Raw genomic sequence first — 25,660 nt, forward strand, 5'->3', positions numbered from 1 at the left:
AACCCTCTCACATGCATAAATGAAAGATTGCACACTAAGAACTCACATCTTTTCAAGCTTCAATAGTAAATATTCTGCTACTATGTATTAAATACTGCATGGTTTGCCCAAGCTAAGATGAAACCACATCATAAATCAATAAGCATTTTCTTTCATTATCTACTCAAAGTCATGCCTACTGCACCTCTAACATTTCTTAAATCCAATGATACAGCAAACACTCCCAAAATAAACTTAGATTGTATTGCAGTTTCACTTAACAGTATATAAAATGAAGTGTTGTGACAGGTATTAACTATCCATTAGATACTGAATCAATTTTTCTTAAGCACTACTAACTGCTTGCTTTTCTTGAAGCTAGATCATTCTGAAAGTTTCCTGTTAGACCTATGAGTGCAAACATATGGTATCTGTCCTTCTCTGCCTGACTTATTTCGCTTAAAAATGCAGTGTTTCTTACACAAAAGTTTAACAAAATAAACAATTCCATTTCAGAGATTATAAATCCATCTGGTAAGGTTTTGGTTCCAACTGTAATCCTCCTTTTTATCATATTCTCATTTCCTAGGGAGAAAATGCTCCACCTCCAGGTTTCATAATGCATGGAAATGTTAATCCAAATGCGACCACACCTCAGCTTCCCACGTCTCCAGGTCACATGCACACCCAGGTGCCACCTTATCCGCAACCACAGCGTAAGTAGTGCGGCCCTGAAGTCCTTAGCATGTCTTACCAGATGTAGTAACCGTTTGCTCTAGAGCTCCAAACCCACGGTCAAATCAGTTTTAACAGGTAAAGGAAGAACTGTATAGGACTTGAGAGAGAGAGACCTGGTTTCCCTAGGAGGCAGCCCGAATGCGCATGCTGGGAGACAGCTCCTGTGTCCGTCCATTCAGAACCGTTGACTCCTGTTCCTGAGCAATTGCTAAGGACAGTGACTTGTCCCATGGTTTTGGTATTAAAAAATAGAATTTTCCGGGGCGCCTAGGTAGCTCAGTTGGTTAAGCCATGATCTCCTGGTCTATGGGTTCTGAGTTGATAGCTCAGAGCCTAGAGCCTGCTTCAGATTCTGTGTCTCCCTCTCTCGCTTCTCTCCTGCTTGTGTTCTCTCTCCCAAAAATAAATAAACAAAAAAAATTTTTTAAAACAACAGAATTTTTGAAATTATTTGGTCATATATCCTTTCCTTTTTCAGCAAGATGACAAACCGTTTTTGGAAAAATGGTTCCAAGGGACATTTATTGTTTTCCACTTATTTTACCTTTTTTAATTTTTTAAAATGTTTGTTTATTTTTAAAAGAGAGAGACAGAACATGAGTGGGGAAGGGGCAGAGAAAGAGGGACACACAGAATCTGAAGCAGGCTCCAGGCTCTGAGCTTCTGAGCTGTCAGCACAGAGCCTGCTGCAGGCCTTGAACTCATGAACCATGAGATCATGACCTGGGCTGAAGTCGGATGCTTAAGTGACTAAGCCATCCAAGGGCTGCTATTTTACGAGATAAACTTTATTGTGTAGAGCAGTTTAGGTAGCAGATTTGAGTGGAGTGTACAGGAAGTTCCAACACCTCCCCTGCCCCCCGCTACAACCTGCTCCACCACCAACAACCTGCGCCCCACTGGAACACTTGTCCCAGTTCATGGGTCTGCAGTGACACATCATCATCGTCCAAAGTCCATAGTTTACTTTACGGCTCTCTCTTGATGTTGAAAATTCTTTGAATTTTGACAGATGCATGGTAATAACATGTACCCACCATTGGCTTTTGGTTTTTAGAAAATATTTGCACTTATAGAGTAAAATATCACCACTATTTTAAAATTTACATGAAGAGAATAAAAAATCTCCAAGGAGGGGAAAATTATATGACTAAACAAGTATTAAAAAGCAAGAGGCCACTGCCTAGTAAGAACTAATCTTAATAAGCATGTTAAATGCTAAAATGGATATTCTTACTTAACATGAATACAGATTTGACAGTTTTTCACTCATGAAAATGCTGTCTTCAGAGTAGAACAAGTACAGCTCTAGGAGATTCACTCTGTAGAGGTCCATACCTACCCCTGGTCATGAAGAGTGTGGCAATACTCTCTAATCTGGGCTCCGGGTCTTTGCATCAAAACATTAGTTGGCTGCCTGAATGCTTACTAAACTGTGTATAGTCTATGAAATACTATATAGTAATTGTTTTGTCAGGGATCCTGGAGAGTTGGCTGTTAATCCGGAACTCAGCTCAAAATCACAGTTTGGGTAGCTGATTATTTTACTAGATGCTAAAGAAGGCATCTGATTCATAACAGTGGCGCTCACCCTACAATTCTTAAGGTGGAGGAGATGTTGAGCTGCCACCGCCAGAGTCCCTGTAATTTATTGCAACAGTGAGTGCTTTGGACGTGTAATTCCTGCATGGTTCCATCTGGTGGCTAGTCGTTGTCACTGCAGTCTTTTCTCAGGCACAGGACGTCTCAGAAAACGGTCAGCCTTTCAATTTTTGGGTTTGATGATTCAAAGATTTTCATAGCCACAAGCAGTCTGGAGATGGCATATTTCACATATTGGACTCAATGAATTTTAGTATATTTAAGGGTATCCAAGTCATCTGAAGCATAACATATTAGTGTTAATATTTGTTTGTAGCTTATTGATACAAGAATGACAAAAATAGTTTCCATAGAATGAGATAACTTTGGTTTTTTGTTGCTGTCAATAAACTTATAACTAATTAAAATTTCTGTTTCTTCTCCTTGGTGTAGCTTATCAACCAGCCCAGCAGTATTCCTTCGGAACAGGGGGGTCAACAGTGTATCGACCTCAGCAGCCCGTTGCTCCTTCTGCTTCAAACGCTTACCCTAACACCCCTTACATGTCTTCTGCTTCTTCCTATTCTGGGCAGTCTCAGCTGTACGCAGCACAGCACCAGGCCTCTCCGCCTACCTCCAGCTCTGCTGCTTCTTTCCCTCCTCCCCCTTCCTCTGGAGCATCCTTCCAGCATGGCGGACCAGGAGCTCCACCGTCATCTTCAGCTTACGCGCTGCCTCCTGGAACCACAGGTACTCTGCCTGCTGCCAGTGAGCTGCCTGCGTCGCAAAGAACAGGTCTGCGCCTGAAAGGGATTTGGTTTGGCTCCCTCCTTTATTTTTTCATGAACATGTGGGTGGATGGAGGGGAATTATGTCTGACTCTTTGTAAAAAGAGTTATCTGAGGAGTTGATTGAGTTTTTATAACAAATTCTAAAACTCTAAAAGCGTGATCATCCCATAATGAACTTTAGTTGCTAAATGAGGAAAACTTCAGAGCTTCATAAGAGTGTATAATCTGCCACTGAACATAAAATAAGTGGTAAGAAATTAATTGGCAAGATAAGTGGTGTTTAGAACTAGATTTAATCGACACTGATTAGAGCAAAACTTTGCTCTGTTCTTATTGAGAAGTTTCCCATTTTTAAAATTACTTACTGCCTTTAAAATGCTTTAAACCCATTCATGGAAATTAAACAGTACAGGGTCTTAATGAGATTGTACATAATTTTATAGTTATGTTTATTTACAAAGATGAGGGACCTTGATATGCTTATCTAAAGGAAAAAGGTGAGAGAACACAGCTCTGACAGAGAGGATCTCAGCGAGCAGAGAGAGGAGAAAGTCCGTGGACAGTCGTGCAGCAGTTCTTCATTAGGGCAGCACCACCCTCAGATCTGTTAGAAATTTCAAGGATGAGACAGACAGACAGACAGATAGATAGATAGATGGATAGATGGTTCTAACAGTGTAGTCATGCCTGAAATTTTCTAATTAAAATCACAATCTTAAATCATTATTATAATGAGATACATGTTTTCTAAATTCTTATCTCATATTACAATTAGAGCATTACATGGATTTTTTTTATGGGTAGGTTATATCATCTGGTTTTCATTTGGGGCTAGCAAAAGGGGCCTCAAAAGCATGTGTTACAAATAGGGATCAATGAATCAGGGTTAAGAACCACTAACCATACTGGTTAAGAATGCAGGCTTTGGAGTTTGACTTCTGGGTTTGTACCCCAGCTGTGGGTAAGTTACTTAAACTTCTTTAAGCCTCCATTTCCTCAGAATAATAATAATACCTACTCATCAGCTTATGAAGAAGATTGAATGCATTAATACGTTAAAGCATTTAGGGATAGTGACTGTAAAGTTTGCTGTAATTACACAAAACCTGACTCAAAATTAGAGCTCTGTGCCTTTTCATATTTGAAAATAGTTTCCCTTTTAGATTATAACCAATGTTTTTGAACTAGAGGGGCAAAGAGATGAATGAATCTTGTTCTGCACTAATACTTTAGTTGCTCCTATTTTTCTTTTAGGCAGTAGCTGTAATTACTGAAAACATTGATCATAAAATAGGATCTATTGAAGAAATATTCTTTTCTACCAAAGTCTCATGAATGCAGAATTATATACCTATCTCCTTTCTTCTTGGATATGTAAAGTCCAGAATACCAAAAATCTCACACACATACACACAAATATCTGTATCACCCTTTACTGCACAAATAAAATTTCTATAACTTTCAGTACCTATTCTGAATAGTTGGGAAGTAGAATTCTTGATTGAAAGATGGGTTCTAGAAAATCCCCACTTTAAAGTGGTGCAGGGAAATAGGGAGGTGAATTATCACTTACTGTACATACATTGGACATGTACCATGCATTGCTTTATATTTTCTTATTTAATTCTCAGAGCCATGAGAAACAGAATTTTTTTTTTAATTGACATGAGGGAACTTGGTTTCCTAGGAGTTAAACCGGTGGCTGCATGATGATAGTCTCCAAGTTGAGATACAAACCCAGGACTCTCAGTCTATAAAGCCTGAGTTCATTCTTTACCAGATGGTCTAGTCCCGATAGAAGTGATAGAAGTCGTTATCAGTGTTAGAATTACAAGAATCCTATAACAACACTGTTTTAGGCTCTTTGTTATTTCATCATCTAAGCTAAGTATTTGCATGAGTATTTTTTTCTCCTTAAGCAAAAAAGCTTTTTGGCTTTGAGATAAAGTCTTTGCTTGTATACAAAGTAACAGAATGTTCTAACCTGGCTGAGAAACAGCTGACTAATAGGAAGAAGAAGCAAACATTTTTTAGTATTCAGCATGTACTATGCTAGCTGCTTTGTTACCTTTTGCCTGTTAATAGTCGCCTGTATTTTAATTAATAATTATAGCTTTACCAGTTTTTGTTTTTTGATTTCCTAAAAATTTTGTTTACAGTGTACAAATAATTGTGATGAAAGTTTTCTCTTCTTTCTAATGTGTCCTATATCATATCATGGTTCTCTGTAGGACTTGGAAATTCCATTTGTCCAGTGGATAATTCTTGACAGACACTAGGGTTTGCAAGGCCTATAACTGTTAGTGAACCTCAAAATTATGCCTGAGGCTCATGGGAACTAATGTTGCAAATATCAGAACATTCAGCAAATTCTTAATGAGAACTTGTTTGGTCTATAATCAGAATTATTGCAGGCAGAGGTAGGGAGACAGAAGAGAACGGTTCATTTCTAGTGAACATCACATAGCTTTGTTGTAAGTTGGAGTGTAACATTTATATTCGGCCCCAATTTTGGAAAGCTTTAAATGCCAGGGTAAGAAGTTGATAGTTCATACAGTAAGCAGAAAGTTTCATGAAGGAGTTTGAGCAGCCGAAAGGCGTGGTCAGAGTGGTACTTGGGGATGGTTGATCTGGAGGTGGTCCTACAAAATAGAGTGGGCAGCATGGCAGAATCAGAGGTAAGGAAAGTAGGCCTCTCTCAATTCTAAGCATAAAGGAACAGCCCGGATCAGGATAGAACAGTGTCGTTTCAGTGGTGGCAACACACAACGCAGGACGTTTTCTCTGTTTTACTCTCTAAGATAATTAGGATACTGGCTGCCACTCCCGTTCCCCCTCCCGATTTAATCCATCCTTATTACTAAGAGAATATGAAAGCCTTAGAATTTTACTCAAAAAATTATTTTCTGATACAATGACCTTCAAGTTATCATGAAACTGTCTTTGAGTAAACATTATTGATTTTGTTAAACAATGGAAAATTTAATTTAGGTATATAGTCTTGTGCTTTATCACATAGAAATCTTGAAGGGGCATAATGTTACATATTTTCACAGAACAGTGTTCTGAAAACTTTTTTTAAATTTTCATAAATATTCCTTACTCAAATTATAAGTACCTGTTGTATCTTGTGTCTTTGGAAAATGACCTGAAGGATTCATGTCTTTCTAAACTTTAATTTTTAATTTCATGACCTTTTTGTTTTTAATGTGACATGCGAGGCTTGTAGGGGAAATGGAAAGTTAAGAAGGATGCTCTATTCTGTCTCAAGTGTCTTTTAGCCGAAAGTCTTCATACCATTGGCACTAATAGGGAATCCACCGAAAAGAATCTTAGCCAGTGCATAGCAAACTCCGCTTCTGCAAGAACACCTGAGAAGGTTCCCAGTGAGGAGTGGCGGTGCAGAGGGTGTGCAGCTGCACCCCGTACGTGGGACCATGTAGTTCCCTCTTCCTTTCCCAGAGATACTGGAGAACTAAACCAGTACCATGCCATATGCAATTTTTAAATTAATTTTGCCTCGGTTTTTATTAATTTTTCACTGCAGCATTTTTAAAGACTGCACATAGTATAAAGAATAAAATTTAAATTATCTATAATTCTACCACCCAAATATTACCACTGATAATATAGTTTTATTTATTCCCTTTGTGTATATATATATATATATATATATATATACACACATACATGTGTGTATGTCTGTATGCATCTATTGGAAATATTTTTAATGTGGTAAATACTAACATACAATTTGCCATTTTAACCATTTTTAAGTGTATAGTTCAGTGACATTAACTACATTTACATTGCTGAAAAACCATTGCCACTTGTCTGTCCCTAGAAGTGTTTCGTCACCCCACAACAGAACTGCGTACACATTAAACAACTCCGTATTTCCCCCAGCCCTAGTAATCACCATTCTGCTCTCTGTCTCTGTATTTGACTACTCTAGGTACCTCATATAAGTAGAATCATACAATATTTGTCCTGTTGTGACTGGGTAATTTCATATTCTCCAAGATTCGTGTATCAGAATTTCTTTACTATTTAAGGCTGAATATTTCACTGTATGTATATTGTGCATTTTGTTTATCCATGTATTTGCACATGGGCATTTTAGCTATTGTGAATAATTCTACTTGAACACAGGTATACACATATCTGTTCAAGTCTTTGCTTTCAGTATCTAATTTTTTGAGGAACCATTGTACTATTTTCCACATCTACACCAACACTTGTTTTCTGGGGTTTTTTTTTTTTCCCTTAATTCTAACCATTCTAATGGGTAGTATCTCATGTGCTTGTATTTTTACAAAATTGAGATCATAATACACATACATATACACACAATTTCACATCTTACATTTTTTCTTAATATTACACCATGAACCATTTGTTTCATGCCTTTAAAGTCATGTCATATTTTAAAAAGAGAGATTTATCTTCATTTTATAATTTTTTGAAAGAGTAAAAAAGTTTCTCTATCATTTTATGGGAGAATTATGTCTAAGATTAGGTTATGCTGTATTGATTCACTTTTAATGACTATTCTGTGTTGTTTTTTTTTAATGTTGGCCAAGAATATCATTTTGCACATCTATAATGAACCTCCATAATAGTTTCCTGGAGATATTTATTTTGTTCATGTATCTTGCTTTACCTAATGTTGCTATTAAAGTGTATTTATAGAGGTCAGCTTACTTGTGTTTTTAAAAAGTCATATTTAAATAGACAATTTAAAGACATAAAAGCGAAAAAACTGAAAAGGGTTAGAATTTTAGCTGAGACAAAACTGCATTAAATTGATAAGAGATTTGAACAGGGACTTTCAGGGCTGAAATAAAAATGGCTAAATATATCGCATGGTTTGGGATTGGGAGGAGTCAGGCCTTTATTTTGGGGGAGAACTTTGGTTATTGTACAACTGTTACTTTCTATTCAGCAAGACATTCTCCACCCTCGAGTTATGTGAGCTAGCCCGCTGGCTGTACACCGACTGCAAGTCTTTTTGTTTCTCATTTTGATTGTTATTCCTAATTTTGAATTTGATTTGATTTCATCATAAATTTGGAGTCATTTTACCAAAGGATTATATGAAGTTGCTCCACAAACTTTTTTGTGCTCATACTTTTTAAAATCTCAGGATAGCCTCCCAGGCTTTAATATCCAGGATTAAAGTCACTGCCATGAGAGATTAGAGGGGAAACTGCTGTCATAACCTCCTGCCCCTCATGGGGCGGGAGAGAAAGGCATGTTGTTGAAACTACTTTGTGGGGGGAAAAAAAGTGTCAAGGACTAGGTATTTCTGGTACTTTAAGTTTATAATAAACGGGCCCCCTCAGCCCAGAAGTGGAGGTCTTGTGCTAGAGAATGCGTTGGTAGTTGCATATCAAGTCAGTCCTCTGTAGTAATGCACGCACAGTGACTCCCAGGGATTTACTGTCGGTAGTTCTATATCTTGCATGGGGAGTTAGGTTATAAAGTCATCATGTAAGGCAAAAATAGGAAATCACTTAATAAAAAATAGGAGATTCTTAATCACTTCTTTTTTTAGTTAAGCCCTTGATGAAGAAGTTGGTTTGCAAATAGGAGCCATCTCGTCCCTGTCTCCATCTATTAAATCTTACATATTGTATGGAATCTCCACACAGGTTTCAGGCTATGGGATTACCTTTCCACCTCACAATTTCTCTGAGGCATGTATGTGCCTCTTCAGTAGAGCTCAAACCAAATTGAACTCATTAGTTGCTATATTATCTTGGTTCCTGTATCCACAAGGGAAGATGGTTGGATTTCCTTAAGTTATATATGTGTATAATGTCCACTCACTGCATACTTTTGATTTGAGACCGGGCCCAGCCTGCCCCTGAATATCTGATAATATTGGCATTGCTCTGTTAGTTTCCAGCCTTTTTACCTTCTGGTCCACTCCCAGAAACTTCAGTTCTCTTAAGAGATGTAGTGGTTTCTGAAAGACCAGTGCTGAACAGTCTACAAATCCATATATTCTTACAGAAAAGACAGTATGGGATGGGTACATGTTTACTGAGCCTGTTCTCATTTATGCTCATAATCATGATGTGATATGAATTACATGAAATTACAGTTCATCAGGGTGCAGCCCCCTGCTGCCTCCTAACTAGGAGTAAAGTGGCACCACCTTGCCAAGATTCTCTGACATTTTCATCTTTAACAAGTGCACTGCTGAAGTCTGCAGGACAGTGTAGAAAGCCTCCCATTTTTCTTTAAATCCCCACTAACAGAGCGCTTTGACCAGCAGCGTTAGCGTTACATGGGAGCTAGGTGGAACAATAGAATCTCAGCCCTTTCCCTATACTTAGCTTGAATTTGAATCTGCAGTTTAACAAGATCCTCAGCTGATTTTAATTCACAGCTTTAAATAGTACCAAATGCTCTTCTGCCCTGCGCCCTGCGCCCCCAGTGATATTATTGATCAAGTAGTAGAAAAAAATCCGTGCAAGCAGGAAAATTTTTTTCCTAAAAGAGATACGTAGCACAGGAAGAGAAAAAGTAATGTTTCAGAGTTAATTGGATCTGACATAACCTAAATGAATTCAATTTACCCCAAAGCTGATTACTTTCTTAATTAGATAAAAGACATTTCACATGACTTGATTAAAAAGTTTTTTTCTTTATAAAATTAGTTTTTTTCTTTTTGTCTTGATGGAGGGAGAAGAAGCAATTACAAAATGAGTTTAGAATGTTTTTGATGATAATACTGTTTAAGTGACTTTTACATTTTGTCTGCAGAAAATCAATCTATGAAAGACCAGGCACCTATGTTGGAAGGTGAATCAGTTATAAAATATACCTTTGGAAAATTTTCAATCATTAAATATAGTTAATGAATGGACATTCACAATAACGCATGTGAACCTCAAAGTTGATGATATTCTGAATCTGATCGGTATCATTTTTTAATTTGGATTCTCAATCAAATCAAATCTCGGAGTTGATTGGATTAACATGGTGACACAAGTAGCTTTAAATCATTAAAGTCGTCTATTTTATGTAATCATAAAGACAATGACTATATCAAGATTGTCGTAGCTGTGGATAAGATTAGAAGGTGATGAGAGAGATTTGAATGATTCTTTATACATGCCCAGAACTTTAAGAATTTGTTAAGCAGATAGCAGCGTGTAGTTTAATGTTTTGTGATTAGCTCTTCAGTATTTTGAGGCTCTTTTAGCATTTCGTCTCCTCATAAACCTGTAGAAAATTAATTCCATTTTTAGAATCAAGGCAAATGAGGGGTGCCTGGCTGGCTGACTCAGGGGTTGTGAATTGAGCCACGCGTTGGGTAAAATAAATTTTAAAAGTTAATAAACTTTTTTAAAAAATCAAGGGAAATGAATACATGCTGGCTAGAAGATATTATTTTTTAAAAAGTTTCTGTGATATTTGGTATGGATCACAGGTTCTTTGATCTAAGTAATTTTGTTGTGATTTTATATCACGGACATCAGTAGAACAGATAAAAGGTAAAATACTGAAAGAATGTTTAATTTGTTAAAAGAGGAGTAAGTTTTGATCCTTAAATATACACATACACAAAATTCAATGAAATGTAAAATGATTATATTTTGATTTTAAAATTATCTTTATTTCTGGCATGTTTTCTTTAAAGATACTGGAATTAAGATACTTAATGAATTCTACTACTGATGTCTGTTTTCAGTTTGAGATGAGGAGTTGTGGCGGGGGTGCACTTAGATCAAATTTACTAAAGTTGACAGTAGTTTAATTCTACGTTTGCTTCCAATCTGGAATATTTCTGTGTGTGTGGCATTAAAAAAAAACTCTTACCACAGATACGTGAGTGCTTTTTTATGCCTTATAAGTAACTTTAAATCAGTAAAGTTGATGGGAAAGATGATGAAAGATGATGAAAATTGCTGGTATTGTGTAGTTTTTTAACACCGTTTCTGCCATGTGGATAATTTGCTTATGTTCAATTGCTTATATTGAATTACTCTCTCAGGAAGTAAGAGATTGTTGCTTTTATTCTTTTTGGTATGCTCAATACATCAAGGTTGTTTTTTGTTGTTGTTTTATTATGCTGACTCAGGTGATTTATTTTTTCATTAGAAGGGAATTCTTAACTGATCTTTGAAGGTTATACACCAACCTTCAAAGACATAACCACCAAAGACTTCACCATCCCTAAATGTAGTATACAGCTCTTTAACTTTCAATGCAAATAATGTCAAGTTATTTTGCCTACTAAGCCAAGACCTTTTGACTATTTGAGGGAATGAGTTTGTGAATCCAGGGCTACAAAGTGATCCCCACAGCTGAGCTGGTAAAATTTTTGTGAGAGTTATCCTCAGGTTAGCTATGGCAGATTTTGAAGGTACTGTACGATGGATACAATTTAGTTTTCCTCTTTTCAGAATTCTAAAGGAAATTGCTCTTTATTATCTGTTATAGGTCCTCAGAATGGTTGGAATGATCCTCCAGCTTTGAACAGAGTACCCAAGAAGAAGAAGGTACCAGAAAAAGATGTCCATCCAGTTGCCTACAGATATTCTTTAATCATGTAGCCACCTGGAACACATCATCTTTCACTGATCCTTTTAAAGGCAAAGCTTACTGAAACATAGGGTTAAAGTGCATTTCAGCTTGCATCTTCTCCATGAAGGGAAGGAAAGAAAGTTAATAAAAACAGTACAGTGGTATGAATTTAACTCCCTTTAGAGAGAAGATATAGGGGCACCTGGGTGGTTCAGTTAGTTAGTGTCTGACCTTGGCTCAGGTCATGATTTTGTGGCTTATGAGTTTGAGCCTTGTATGTCAGGCTCTGTGCTGACAGCTCAGAGCACTTGCTTTACATTCGTGTTTTCCTCTCTCTGCCCTTCCCCTGCTTGTGCGCTTGCGCGCGCTCTCTCTCTCTCTCTCTCTCTCTCTCTCTCTCTCTCTTTCAAGAATAGGTACTCAAACTGGTTTATATGGCTGGAGACCCTAAAAAAAAAAAAAGAATAGATACATAAATATTAGAAAAAGAAGAAGATAAGATGTAAATTTCTAAAAGGTTTCTTTCAGAGAATAGGAAACAAAATTTCCAATGGTTTTTAGGTCTTTTAGGGGTTCCAACAATAATCATGAACTTGGTAATTGTATTTTGGACTATTTTTATCTATCACATATAGTATGAATGAAGAAATAACCTTGTAGCTGAGCATTGTTTAAATGTCAGCTACTGTTGGGGCGCCTGGGTGGCTCAGTCGGTTAAGCCTCCGGCTTCGGCTCAGGTCAGATCTCACATTCGTGGGTTCGAGCCCCGCGTCGGGCTCTGTGCTGACAGCCAGCTCAGAGCCTGGAGCCTGCTTCTGGTTCTGTGTCTCCTTCTCTCTCTGCCCCTCCCTCTCTCATGCTCTGTCTCTCTCTGTATCAAAAATAAATAAAACATTAAAAAAAAAAAAGTTTAAAAAAAAAATAAATGTCAGTTACTGTTGACACCCATTAGAGCAGAAGATAAGATTCTTCTTTCCTTCTTTCTCCCCAAACATTTCTACCTTTTTTTTTTTTTAACTCCTGGTGATGTCCTTTCCTCAAATACAGCAAGGAGAGGCAATAACAATAAAACTGGGAGGCACGAAATGAGTGAAAACCCCCCAAAACTGAGGTTAGTAATAATCAGTAAATTTAATTTAACCTACTACTTTTATTTAATATGATTGAATTGACGGTTAATATCTTAGTGATCTAGGAAAAGAGCATTACATCCTGATCACATTAAATACAGACATACATTATCTGATTCTGCTATTGGTAGATACAGTTTTCTAGGCAATGAGATCCTCTTTCAGAAACACCAGGTGTTGGGGCGCCTGGGTGGCTCAGTCAGTTAAGCATCTGGCTTTGGCTCAGGTCATGATCTCATGGTTCATGGATTTGAGCCCCGTGTCGGGCTCTGTGCTGACAGCTAGCTCAGAGCCTGGAGCCTGCTTCGGATTCTGTGTCTCCCTCTCTCTCTGACCCTCCCCTGCTCGCGCTGTCACTCTCTATCTCTCAAAAAAAAAAAAAACATTAAAAAAAAAACCCCACCAGGTGTTGGTTCCCCCTATGAGGGTAAGTGTGGAAGGCAAAGGGGAAATAAGAGGTCCAGTTTTGAGTTCTCCACCCCTCTGAGCCAGGTTAGCTCTACTTTTATGTTTTACTCTAGAATTCTGCATAAAATTTCATTTGAAAAAAGTGTTCTATTTTAAAAACATTTCTAAACCTTACTTAAATGTGAGGCAATGCTATCCTTTTTCCTATGCTTGATGTCTTTTATTTCTGTCTTTTCAAAGATCCCTGAAAACTTTATGCCTCCTGTTCCCATCACATCACCAATCATGAACCCTTTGGGTGACCCCCAGTCACAGATGCTGCAGCAACAACCTTCAGCTCCTGTACCTCTGTCAAGCCAAGCTCCATTTCCACAGCCACATCTTCCAGGTGGCCAGACCTTCCATGGCATACAGCAACCCCTTGGTCAACCAGGCATGCCGCCGTCTTTCCCAAAGCCCAATATTGAAGGTGCCCCAGGGGCTCCTATTGGAAACACCATCCAGGTAACATAAATCTGTGTAAATGGAATGGGAGATGGCTCTATTTCAGTTCATTTTTTAAAATGTATTAACTTTTGTGTTTACACATTTATTAATGAACATCTGAATTTGGTTTCAATTAAGACAACCTAAATAAAAAATAGTAACCCCTTTTTTTTAAGATTGATCACATATGGATATTATTTTTCAGTTACATGGCCATAAACTTTCTAGAAGAGGCTTATACATTTGCTGGTATATGTTTACACTAACTTGACAATTGTAGTATTTCACTTGACCTAATCAGTACCCACAATTTAAAATTAATTGAATCTATATTTTCAGCCAAGCTTGCTAAGCAGAAGCTATTTCCAAAGGGTGTTCCCTTTAAAATATAAAATAAAAATGTAATGAGTTATATCATTTCTTATGGGTGTATAAAAGCTAATAATGTACAGCTTTACCTTCAACTGGAGATATAAATTTGTAGTTGCTGCTCACAAATAGCTGGTTAGCACATTCTAGATGATGAAAAATCAGATACAACTGACTTAAACATGCAAAGATGAACATTTTGATCAATTCGTGAAAAGTGAAGAATTTAGGTCAAAGTTCAACATACGTAGGTGAAACAAACCCCTGCTCAAAGTATAAAATTAGTTCTGTTTTTGTCTTTGATTCATTGAAGTCAAATTTATAAAGGTTGTATCTCTATCAAGAGTGTGCTTTACTAGTAAGAGACAGTTCTGCGTAAGGAACTTACAAATATTAAAAGTGGCTTTCTAAAAACCAGTGTTTTGATGGAGATGGGAGGTCTTGTTTTTTTCCACAGGCATATAAAGATGCATTGTTACTTTTTATTTTTATGATTACAAGTCTATGCTGGTTTGGGAAGCTACCTCGCCATTCACTTTTGTTTAGACTTGAGGTGCTCATGCAATATTCACCTGGACCAGAGCCTCAGTCACCGTCAAAAGGGGGAGCTGCACAGATGTCTGTGCTCAGCCAGGCCGTGATAGCCAGCCGCCCGCCTGCCTAGATGTCTCCGAGGCACCGCACACTCCACATTTCTACAACTTTCTGCATAGCCTTCCTGGTCTTCTTTTGGTGTTTCCTATTCCAGTAAATGGCACCATAATCCCTATCCAATCTAGCCAAAAGCCCGGGAATCATCTTTATACTTTCTTTAATCCCTCTTTCAAATCTTTCCCCAAATCTTGCTGATACTATTTTTAAATCTCTCTCAAATCCCTTATCTACACATCCAATGTGGTCCATGCTGCCTATATTTACAGTCTCCGCCAGTGCAGGAGCCTCTCACTGGTCTACCAACATCAGCTGTGATCCTTGCCTCTGGTCTTGTCTCCTCTTTGCTCAAAACACTGTTCTCAAGATAAAGACCAAATTAGTCCACATTGTCTGGAAGTGCTTCAGCTTCATATTCCTCCTTGCTGTCTCTCTGCTTCAGCCACGCTGGCCTGCTTGTAGTCCTCTTGTATCATGGTCCTTCCTTTGTACACGCTCTTCCTCTGACTGGACCACTTTAACTTCCCCATCTAACCAGTTAACTCCTACTTGTCCTTCTGATGTAATTCCTGAAGAGAGCTTTCCTCTCAGTTAAATTCTACTTATATTGCCTGTTGGTTCTATTAATGTTAATTTCTTAGCGATAAAATAGCAATGCAGTTGCTATTTTACAGGTATTTACGGCATTTTTATTATTTTACTTTTTTTTCAACTAACATCTTTCATTAAGATACAAGTATTTGTTGGGGCGCCTGGGTGGCTTAGTTGGTTAAGCATCCAGCTTCGGCTCAGGTCATGATCTCACAGTTCGTGGGTTCGAGCCCCGTGTCGGGCTCTGTGCTGACAGCTAGCTAAGAGCCTGGAGCCTGCTTCAGATTCTGTGTCTCCCTCTCTCTCTGACCCTCTCCTGATCACACTGTCTCTCTCTGTCTCTCAAAAATAAATAAAAAGCATTAAACAAAATTAAAAACAAAAAAGATGCAAATGTTTGTAAACTTTTTTTTTTTTGCATGATATTTTAAAACTTTCTTTTCTTTCCTTTAGCTAAAACTGCCAGAGAGCTGAGATTTTTTCTATCTGTACATTCAGTAACATCATGATCTCTTCTATCCTGACTTTTGACTTAATCTTGCAGTTTGATAATAGCCCAGTTACCAACCTTCAAGAGTAAACCAGAGAACAGAAGAATGCAAAGATAAACAAAAATGAGCCAACAAGCAGAGCAAGCAGCCACTCTAACTAGCCAGCTTTGTCACTGCCTTATTTTTTTTATTTCCTACTGGCAGAGGTACACAGTCTCTACTTCCCATCAGATACGTACAGTAGTGATCAGCTTATGTTCTGTAGTTCATCAAACTCTTTATATCCAGTTCTGTTTTTAAAAATCAAAGCTGCAGGAGGTAGTGCCTGCACCTTCTACTGAATATTTGATTTTTAGCTTTACTTCTTCCAAAGGGTTTTCGATGTTAATTTGTCACAGCAAGGTGGTTAGCTGGCTCTTCTTTATCACAGAGTTTTGGGGCTTTGTGTATAGGTAGCTTTTGGTCATTTCTGCTCATTTTATGCTGTTATTTCTTCCAGCATGTGCAGTCTTTGCCAACAGAAAAAATTACCAAGAAGCCTATTCCAGATGAGCACCTCATTCTAAAGACCACATTTGAGGATCTTATTCAACGCTGCCTCTCCTCAGCCACAGATCCTGTATGTATTTTTTCCCTCATGTTTTGCCTAATTAAAACAATCATTGGGGCTCCTGGGTGGCTCAGTCAGATAAGAGTCCGACTTAAGCTCAGGTCATGATCTTACGGTTTGTGGGTTCAAGTCCCGCATCAGACTCTGTGCTGACAGCTCCGAGCCTGGAGCCTGCTTCAGATTCTGTGTGTCCCTTTCTCTCTCCTCCTCCCCTGTTCATACTCTCTCTCTCTCTCTCTCAAAAACAAACAAAAAATTTTTTTTAATTTTTTAAATAATCATTTATGCTCTTCTGTAATTGCATGAAGTCTTACAAGATACTTGAAAGTTTCTACAATAGTAATAAAACTAGCACTTGTGTGGTTTGCTTTACGTATAAAAATATAAATGCGCTTAGTTTACTTAGAGGATGCCTATTGGCAACAACAAAAGTTTCACAAAGCTCTCTTCTGTTAGATGAAATTTCAGTTTCTACCAACAAACATTGAATATGTTTATTTAGCCACTGGCCACTTGTCTGCTTGAAAAACAGCTCCTAGAATTTGTTGTTTCATCAAACATTTAGTATTAATATGTGCAACTTTCTTCTGGTCTTTTAGAAGGTGTTTCCTTTATAAGTGTCAGGAAAGCAGAAGCAAGGAAAGGTTAACATAAATCTTCATGCCTGGCATTCTGGAAGTGATGGAAAGACTGAGGTAGGAACAGAGAGCAGACGAAGCAGATGGCCTAGTATATGCTGTCCCCTGTGCAGTCTCTAAATAGGACACAGTCATTCAAAAATAAAAATGAAGGAAGACTCCAGCACTCCTTCAGGAATGAGTCAGAATAGAAAGGTTGAGAAGGCACATAGTACCCAGCCCAACTCAGTAAATTTTTGTTGCGTTTAAACTCCTCTAGGTCAACATCTCCTCCTCATTCTGGGTCCACAGGAGGCCTGGGCAGAAGAGAACCACAAAAGACAAACTGTTCCTATAATTACTGTAACTAGTTAGGGGAGAGGTCCTAATACGCTGTCCTGTCCAGCTGACTCTGCCAAGTTGAGGCAGGGCGCCAACTGGGAGCCAGATGAGCTAAGCTGTGGGCGGGGACTGTAGGAGGTCCCCTCCTCACGAGGCTCTTTTTACAGTATGGCTGTATTCGTATTTTCACTGTAGTTGTTTTCAGACAACAGAAAATAATTTTGCCACATGACTTAATTTCTAATGTTATTCTTGATAGCTTCATCTCTTCCTCTGTCCTTTTCTTTCTTTTTTTTCTTTTAATTAGTTTCAGGTGTACAGTATGATTCAACAATTCTCTACATTACTCAGTGTTCGTCATGATAAGCGTACTCTTAATCCCCGTCACCTATTTCACCCATCCCCCAAACAAAACCTAGTTTGTTCTCTATAGTGAAGAGTCTGTTTCTTGTTTTCTCTTTTTTACCCCCCTTTGGTAGTTTGTTCTGTTTCTTTCTTTCTTTTTTTTTTTTTTTTTTTTTTTTGATGTTTATTTTTGAGAGAGAGAGAGTGTGAGAAGGGGAGGGGCAGAGAGAGACAGAGACACAGAATCTGAAGCAGGCTTAGGACATGGCGTTCAGACTTAGGAGCTGTGAGGTTGTGACTGGAGCCAAAGTTGGATACTTAACCAGTTGAGCCACCCAGGTGCCCCTAGTTTGTTCTGTTTCTTAAATCTTACATATGAGTGTAATCATATGATTTGTCTTTCTCTGGCTGACTTATTTCACTTAGCATAATACCTATAGCTCCATCCATGTTGTTGGAAATAGCAAAGATTTCATTCTTTTTGTGGCTGAATAATACTCTGTTGTGTATTTATATATACCACCCCTTCTTTATCCATTCATCTGTTGATGGACGCTTGGGTTGCTTCCATTAATTGGGGGTTGTAAATAATGCTGCAGTAAACATAGGGATGCATGTAGTCCTTTGAATTCGTGTTGTATTTTGGGGGTAAATACTCAGTAGTGCAATTACTGGATTGTAGTGTAGTTCTATTTTTAACTTTTTGAGGAACCTTCATACTGTTGTCCGTAGGGGCTGCTGCACCAGTTTGCATTCCCACCAACAGTGCAAGTTGGTTCAACAACTATATTGTTTCTTGTGTTTTTTATTTTAGCCATTCTTATGGGTGTGAGGTGATAATATCATTGTGGTTTTGATTTGCATTTTCCTGGTAATGAGTGGTATTGAGCATCTTTTCATGTGTCTGTATGTCTTCCTTGGAGAAATATATATTCATGTTTTCTGCCCATTTTTTAATTGGATTATATGTGTTTTTGAGTTTCTGTCAGTTCTTTATAGATCTTGGGTACTAACCCCTTATCACATATTCATTTGCAAATATCTTCTCCCATGCAGTATATTGCATTTTAGTTTTGTTGAATGTTTCCTTCACTGTGCAGAAGCTTTTTATTTTGATGTAATCCCAATAGTTTGTTTTTGCTTTTGTTTCCTTTGCCTCAGGAGACATATCTAGAGAAATGTTATGGCTGATGTCAGAAGTTACTGCCTGTCCTCTCTGGGATTTTTATAGCTTCAGGTCTCACATTTAGGTCTTTAATTGTTTCATTTTGAGTTTATTTTTGTGTATGGTGTAAGAAAGTGGTCCAGTTTCATTCTTTTGCATGTTGCTCTACAGTTTTCCCAGTACCATTTGTTCAAGAGACTTTTTCCAATTGCATATTCTTGCCTCCTTTGTTAAAGATTGATTGACCATATAGTTGTGAGTTTATTTCTGGGTTTTCTATTCTGTTCCATTGATCTATCTGTCTGTTTTTGTGCTAGTACCAGACTACAGCTTTGTCCAGAATTGTGATACCTTCAGCTTTGCTTTTGTTTTTCAAGATTACTTTGGCTATTTGGGGTCTTTTGTGGTTCCATATATATTTTAGGATTGTTTGTTTTAGTTCTGTGAAAAATGATGTTGGTATTTTGATACATAAAAAACATTGTTTGGCACAATCAAGTGGTATTTATTCCTGGCATACAAGGTGATTCAGTATTCACAGATTGATCATTGCTCGCTTCAGCAGCACATATACTAAAATTGGACCAGGACAGAGAAGATTAGCGTGGCCCCTGCCCAAGGATGACATGCAAATTCATGAATATTCACAGATCAATTGATATGATACATCACATCCACAACAGAAAGGACAGGAACCATATGATCAGTTCAGTAGATGCAGAAAAAGCATTTGACAGAGTACAAAATCCATTCATGATAAAAATCCTCAACAAAGTAGAGGGAACATACCTCAACATAATAAACGCCATGTATGAAAAATGCACAACTAACATTATACTTAATGGGGAAAAGCTCTGAGCTTTGCCTTTCTCCTCCTGTGAGGCGCTGACACCCCGTCCTCCAGCGTCCCCAGAGCGCGTCAGCTCTCCTCCCCCCGGGGGACTGCACACTTGCTCCAGGCTTCCGCTCCAGGGTCCCAGTAGCTGCCTGGCCTTTCTTACCGCCCCACACTCCCAGCGCTTCTGGCCCCTCACTCTGTTAGCTTCCCTTCCTGGCACTCAGCACCATCTCCTGTACAACATACTGTTTATTTAGTATCTTTCTCCCACCCGATAGAATCTGAGCTCCATGAGACATAAGCATGGCACATAATAGGCACTCAGTAAATATTGAAGACCAGTGTCCCTCTGCGTCTACTACATAATGTAGGCCATTAAGCTAATCACATTGTAATTGAAGCTGTTAATTTTAGTTTTAGAATAGTTTTCCCTTACTGTACTTCAAGTACGAGGAGAGGGTTGGGAGGTAAGAGGACGCCTTAAATTAAGAACTCATTTTACGACTTCCATCTTAGTAATCTTAAGCCACCAGAAGACAATTTTCTTTTCTTTTCCTTGGGGTTCTAAAAGCTCAGAAAGAAGCAGAATTAAACATACCAAGTGTGACTAAGTGTACAAGTAATATGAAGCTATAAAGGTTAAAATAAGATTCCAGTTCACCTTGTGTATGCTAGCACCCATAATTTACAATAACCGTCCTTAGATCTTTTCTGGGGTCCGGTGATGCACGGCTCCTCCGGACGGCCCTCTGTTGTTTGTGGAGGGTGCAGTTACACATGCGCACTTCTTGGCAGAGGAGGTTGCAGCCCGCATGAAATCCACCACGACTCTGCTTGCGCTCCAGAAGCCCCTTCTCGTACCCTTCTCCCCCACACCCCGTTAGTAGGCTACTGAACTCTGTCCTAATGGTCTGTGTAGGTTTCTGGCTCATGGTTGCCTCTGTTTCTTTATAAAATAAAGCTAGGGCGCCTGGGTGGCTCAGTCAGTTAAGCATTCAACTTCGGCTCAAGTCATGATCTCACGGTTTGTGGGTTTGAGCCCCACATCAGGTTCTGTGCTGACAGCTCAGGGCCTGGAGCCTGCTTCAGATTTTGTGTCTCCCTTTCTCTCAGACCCTTCTCTGCTTGCACTCTGTCTCTCTCTGTCTCTCAAAAATGAATAAATGTTTAAAAAAAAAGTTTAATGAAGCTGTTCAGCATGATGAGTGTAAGGGTTAGTGAAATGAGTTAAGGCAACTCATCTTTAATCTTTGGAATAAAGTTAATGTTCAAATATAACATAGTCTGTTTTTCCTCTCCTGCAGCAAACCAAGAGGAAGCTAGATGATGCCAGCAAACGCTTGGAGTTTCTGTATGATAAACTTAGGGAACAGACAGTAAGTTTGTGGGAAAAAGAAGGATCTATGATCATCATTTTTTCCTAGTAGCTAGTAAATGAGCATCTTACCAGCACTTATTATGTATATTTTGGGGTAAAATTGTGACAGTTATAAAATGGGCTTTCTCTAGCTGAGTCTTAAATGGCGTTTATTGGGGATCAGAGGGGAGTAGGGAGAGAGCGAGTATGTGTGTGTGAGGTGGGGGTGCATCTTTAACTCTTCTTGTAACAAAGAGTAGAAATACAGTCTGGCTTGTAGTGGCCCTGGGGTGACAGGTCTTCTGTTCATCACTCATGTCCTATATTGTTCGCATTTCCACATTCTTTTCCCCACCCTCACATCGGTCCCGTCACTTATTTCACAAGAAACAAATCAGAGTAAGTTGATGTAACAGTGGAAGTGGTGTGGTCCATGGACTAATCCAAAAGTTCCCTCAAAAGTATGGGCATGTAGGCCAAATCATGGGGGACAAACACTATAGATTTTATGGATTTAAGAGATGGTAAGATTACAAAAAAACAGTTAAGAACTGATAAACTGAACACGTGGTAAGAGCAATAGCCCTACCCGCACAGGTGGACCACAAGTTCAAGATCTCTATTGTAGACAAGGTTTGAGAATAAATAGGGTCCTTACTTTGAGATATCGTGATTAAGAATCTTTCAACTCTTTCATATACATGGGAAAATGTTTAAAAGGTGTGAGGCTATATCTAAAATAATTGAAGAAGTAAAACTCTAAAGTGGAGGAAGATGGTACCATTTCAGCTTGGGGTGGAAATCTGGCTTCTTTTCTATAAAAAAAAAAATACCTGGTTTATACATGCTCATAATTTATAATAATTTCCTTATGAATGTCATTTTGTCATGGTTTTATTTTATAAATTAGAGTTGCTTGGTCTAAGAAACTTATAGAAATACTAACTGGTGTATTTGCATTTTTAGAATATTTCAAGCTCCTTTTAAATATCACTATTTATGGAAAATTCTTCCTTAATTTAATTTTTCTCTTGATTCTACCTTTTTTCCAGCTTTCACCCACAATCATCAATGGTTTACACAACATTGCGAGGAGCATTGAAACGCGAAACTACTCAGAAGGACTGACCATCCACACCCACATAGTTAGCACCAGCAACTTCAGTGAGACCTCAGCTTTCATGCCAGTTCTCAAGGTCGTTCTCACCCAGGCCAATAAGCTGGGTGTCTGAAAGGACATCTTTACTCCAGCCCATATTGCCATTCCTCCAAAGAAGCATATTTTAAAAAATGTTAAGATATGGACCAATCGTCATTAGCATGTTTCCATAGCAACCAGTCGAGAGCATTTACACGATTCCTGCAGATACACTCATCTTAGTACTGCTCAAAACCCAGGTGCTTTCTTTTGTTTTAATCTTTTATTGCCCACGATGATTTTCCTATTCTGCAAATAGTGTATTTCCTGAATTGCACTAGTCTGTTTTCCTGAAGTATTCTGATCAGAGGAGGTATTTAAAACCCCGGTATACTTTCTGGAAAAGGAGCATCCGGTTGTGCATAAAGCAGAGCTGAAACTAAATTTCTTTCCCGTCTTCCCTACTTCCTCCATGCAATCAGATTAAAGTGTGTAATCCTATTTTATGTGTATGCAGTCTTTTTTTTAAAAACGGCTGCTCACAGTTTAGTTTAATCCCTGTTTTTTGTGTCTTTGTGTTTTTGTGTCTTTGGCCAAACTCCAGTCCTGAACAAAAAACTAAATCTAAAAGTTGTTACATAGATTTTAGCAAATATTAATGAAAAGTGGGATCAGTAGCTTTGAGTATCTATTGGAAAAGACAGCATTTTTCATTCTGTAGAATGCGTTGGACTTTTTTCTATTAATAAATGTTTTCAATATTGTTGAGTTTTAAGATTGAATTATCTCTATTTTATATTTAGAAATTCAATCATCCATTTTTTTAAAAGTCACCCAGAGCTCTAAGGTTTATGTTTAGAAGGAAAACATTAATTTCTATCAGCCTCCTGAATCAAAGCCAGACATTTATCAGCCAGTTTTTCTGTCAAGTGATTTTATTATAATTTGTCTTAAGCACAGTGTGGTTAATAAAAGATAATGGTCCCCATAGAATCTTGAGAATTAGATGCTAATAATTCTACATTGTTGCGTCCTGTAATTTTACCCAAGTAGGTCAGAAACCGAGAAAACGAACACTGTGATTACCGTGGAGATAGATGCTGTTTCAGGGATTAAGAGCAGCCCCAAAGTAGCTCATCAGGCTTGGTGCGTCCGGAGTGCTCTCGTTTTCTTTTGCTGGGATTCCCTACTTGCCAAATGAAACCTCTCTCTGAAAAATTAATCACTCAGTGTTCAGCTCAGAATAGTTTTATAACTAAAAAAAGGAGGACCTTGATAGCATGTGTGAGCATTCGAGCCTGAGGACTGGGGTGATATACTGGGGCTTCCTACCCTTCAGTCTCCTGGGAGTTGGGTAGTCTGAGTCAGTTCCCAACCGTGGTGTCAGCCCCGGACTCCCGTCAGAACAGCAGGCTGGCCTCTAGTGATTTTTTTCATCGATTGCCCTTACAGTTGCAATCTGTGTTATGTCTGCACGTCTATCCTGATAGGATGACGGTGTCATTGGCAGCATTTTAGAAAAAAACAAATTCCCAGAAGAGAAAGAAAAGTAGGTGGCAGGGGAGTCCTGGCCAACCCTAAGATTTTACAAGTAGAGGGTAGAAAACGATTTGCTAGTGACATCTGAGCAGCCATTATCTCTACTTTCTCAATACAGCATTGTGATCGTTTTTTTCCCACAGTGGAGGCATTTTTTCGTGTGGCTTCTAACCTTGAGAAGTTTCACATAAATGGTAAGAAGAGCTGAACCCAAAATACTGTGTTGTCTCTGAAGTATGAAGATACTAGGAGATTATGGAAAGAACATACTTTGTTTTCTTGAAGAAAAGCAGAACAACTTCAAAAAGCTCTTTTTATAAAAGTAGAAAAAATTTCAACTTGACTTTGTAAATGAGCCTGTTCTTAACATTTTCAACTCCACGGACACTGCTGTGTACCTGCACAGTTCAGGCACCTCTGTACAGTCTTACGCGGCGATGTGGTGGATCTGTTCTTTAGTGTGGGAAGGTTCTAGCTGTGCCCTTGCTGTTATTTCATGTCTAGTAATGAGTCATTTTGTTCTGAATCCCAAATTTCAGTTTCTCTTTTGTTGATGTGATTTTTTTTTAACCTACCTACTTTAAAACAAGGGAGGGGTGTGAGGGAAACTGGTAGGTGAGGCTGGGTGTTGGCCAGGAGATGTGTCAGATCTTGGGAGGTGCTTTTTTAAAAATTATTATTAAGAAGGTTTTTTTTTTTTAAGTTTATTCATTTTTGAGAGACAGAGTGCAAGGGGTGGGGCAGAGAGAGAGGGAAACACAGAATCCGAACCAGGCTCCAGGCTCTGAGCTGTCAGACCTGAGCCAAAGTCACATGCTTAACTGACCAAGCCACCCAGGGACCCCTGGGAGGTGCTTTTTAATATTGCACCTGCTCTTCTCCATTCTCCATACCCTTTGTGGTAGGTGGGGTGGATGTATTCTTAAGCCTCATTTGAGAATCTTTATATGTAATGGCATACATAGCTGATAGAGGTAGTTGTTCATTTGAATAGTGTGACAGCAGAAAAAGTTGGGAACACCTGCTCTACACCTGACTGTTGAGAGCCCAATGAGCTTGTATATTTCTGTGGACTCAGAAAATTCCCACATATCCTGAAGGACAAAGAGATAGACTGGCGTTCCTGGCAACCAGAGGTACCTTGATTAACACCTGCCTAAAATGTAAGGGGAAGGATGATGACTGGTTAACACTGAAAACGACTTGTCTCCTGAGCCAGATTTGGGTTCACCTAAGAGTGACTGCAAGGTCAACCACTGACTCTTCTGCTGTGGTGGAGACTCCGTTTGGAACTGTTGTGAAGATTCAGCAAATAGTGTGTGCACATCTGTGTGTGCATATGTACATAAGTACCTGTGTCCCCCTCTTTATTTTGTTGTTCCCTTGCTGTGATAGCAGCATTCCCAGATAGAGCCCCTGACAAATCTGTGGGTGTTCATCAAATGCTGAAGATGTCACATGTAGCACCTCAAATTACTCCGTGAATAAGAGGCACTGTCTATGCACAGAAAACCTTTTTTTTTTTTTAATGTTTATTTTGAGAGCGAGAGACAGAGCATGAGCAGGGGAGGGGCAGAGAGAGGGAGGGAGACACAGAATCCGAAGCAGGCTCCAGGTTCTGAGCTGTCAGCACAGATGGCGGGGCTCAAACTCACGGTGAGAGTATGACCCGGGCAGAAGTCGGATGCTTAAACCGACTGAGCCACCCAGGTGCCCCTATGCACAGAAAATCTTAACTATTTGGTCTTCTGGGTAAATACCCCAAATCTTTCAATCAAACCAGATTACAAAGAAAAAGCAATCAAATTAGCTCTACATTCCACTTTTCCCGGTATACTGCTTGTTTCATCTACATTCCTGTCGCATCAGTGCTTTCGTAACTGTACTGGTCACTTAGGCCCAGGTTGCATAGTGTGCATCTAAGCCTGATTGAAGTCAAATTGTGCCATTCAG

At 38.7% G+C, this 25,660-nt stretch overlaps 1 protein-coding gene and 1 non-coding gene across 11 annotated transcripts in view; both read left to right on the forward strand.

Moving 5' to 3' along the window:
- SEC31A (SEC31 homolog A, COPII coat complex component) overlaps positions 1-22,943 on the forward strand; it is a 76,621-nt gene extending 53,678 nt beyond the window's left edge. For 4 of the 10 annotated variants that reach the window (XM_029944047.1, XM_029944086.1, XM_029944079.1 and 1 more), the window contains 7 exons: positions 569-695; positions 2,752-3,093; positions 11,547-11,605; positions 13,409-13,672; positions 16,256-16,375; positions 20,978-21,049; positions 22,083-22,943. In XM_029944047.1, the coding sequence (XP_029799907.1) occupies positions 569-695; positions 2,752-3,093; positions 11,547-11,605; positions 13,409-13,672; positions 16,256-16,375; positions 20,978-21,049; positions 22,083-22,262 (1,164 nt within the window). In that variant the 3' untranslated portion in view covers positions 22,263-22,943. Of the gene's footprint in view, positions 1-568; positions 696-2,751; positions 3,094-9,863; positions 9,903-11,546; positions 11,606-12,677; positions 12,742-13,408; positions 13,673-16,255; positions 16,376-20,977; positions 21,050-22,082 lie in introns of those variants that run through there. The other 6 variants (XM_029944071.1, XM_029944096.1, XM_029944063.1 and 3 more) reach the window with 5 other exon arrangements.
- LOC115303373 lies at positions 19,385-19,491 on the forward strand. The gene has a single exon (XR_003914007.1). It is a non-coding gene; the product is annotated as a U6 spliceosomal RNA (small nuclear RNA).
- Positions 22,944-25,660: the final 2,717 nt, after the last annotated feature.

Source organism: Suricata suricatta, chromosome 1, assembly GCF_006229205.1.
Source record: "Suricata suricatta isolate VVHF042 chromosome 1, meerkat_22Aug2017_6uvM2_HiC, whole genome shotgun sequence".
NCBI lineage: Eukaryota > Metazoa > Chordata > Mammalia > Carnivora > Herpestidae > Suricata > Suricata suricatta.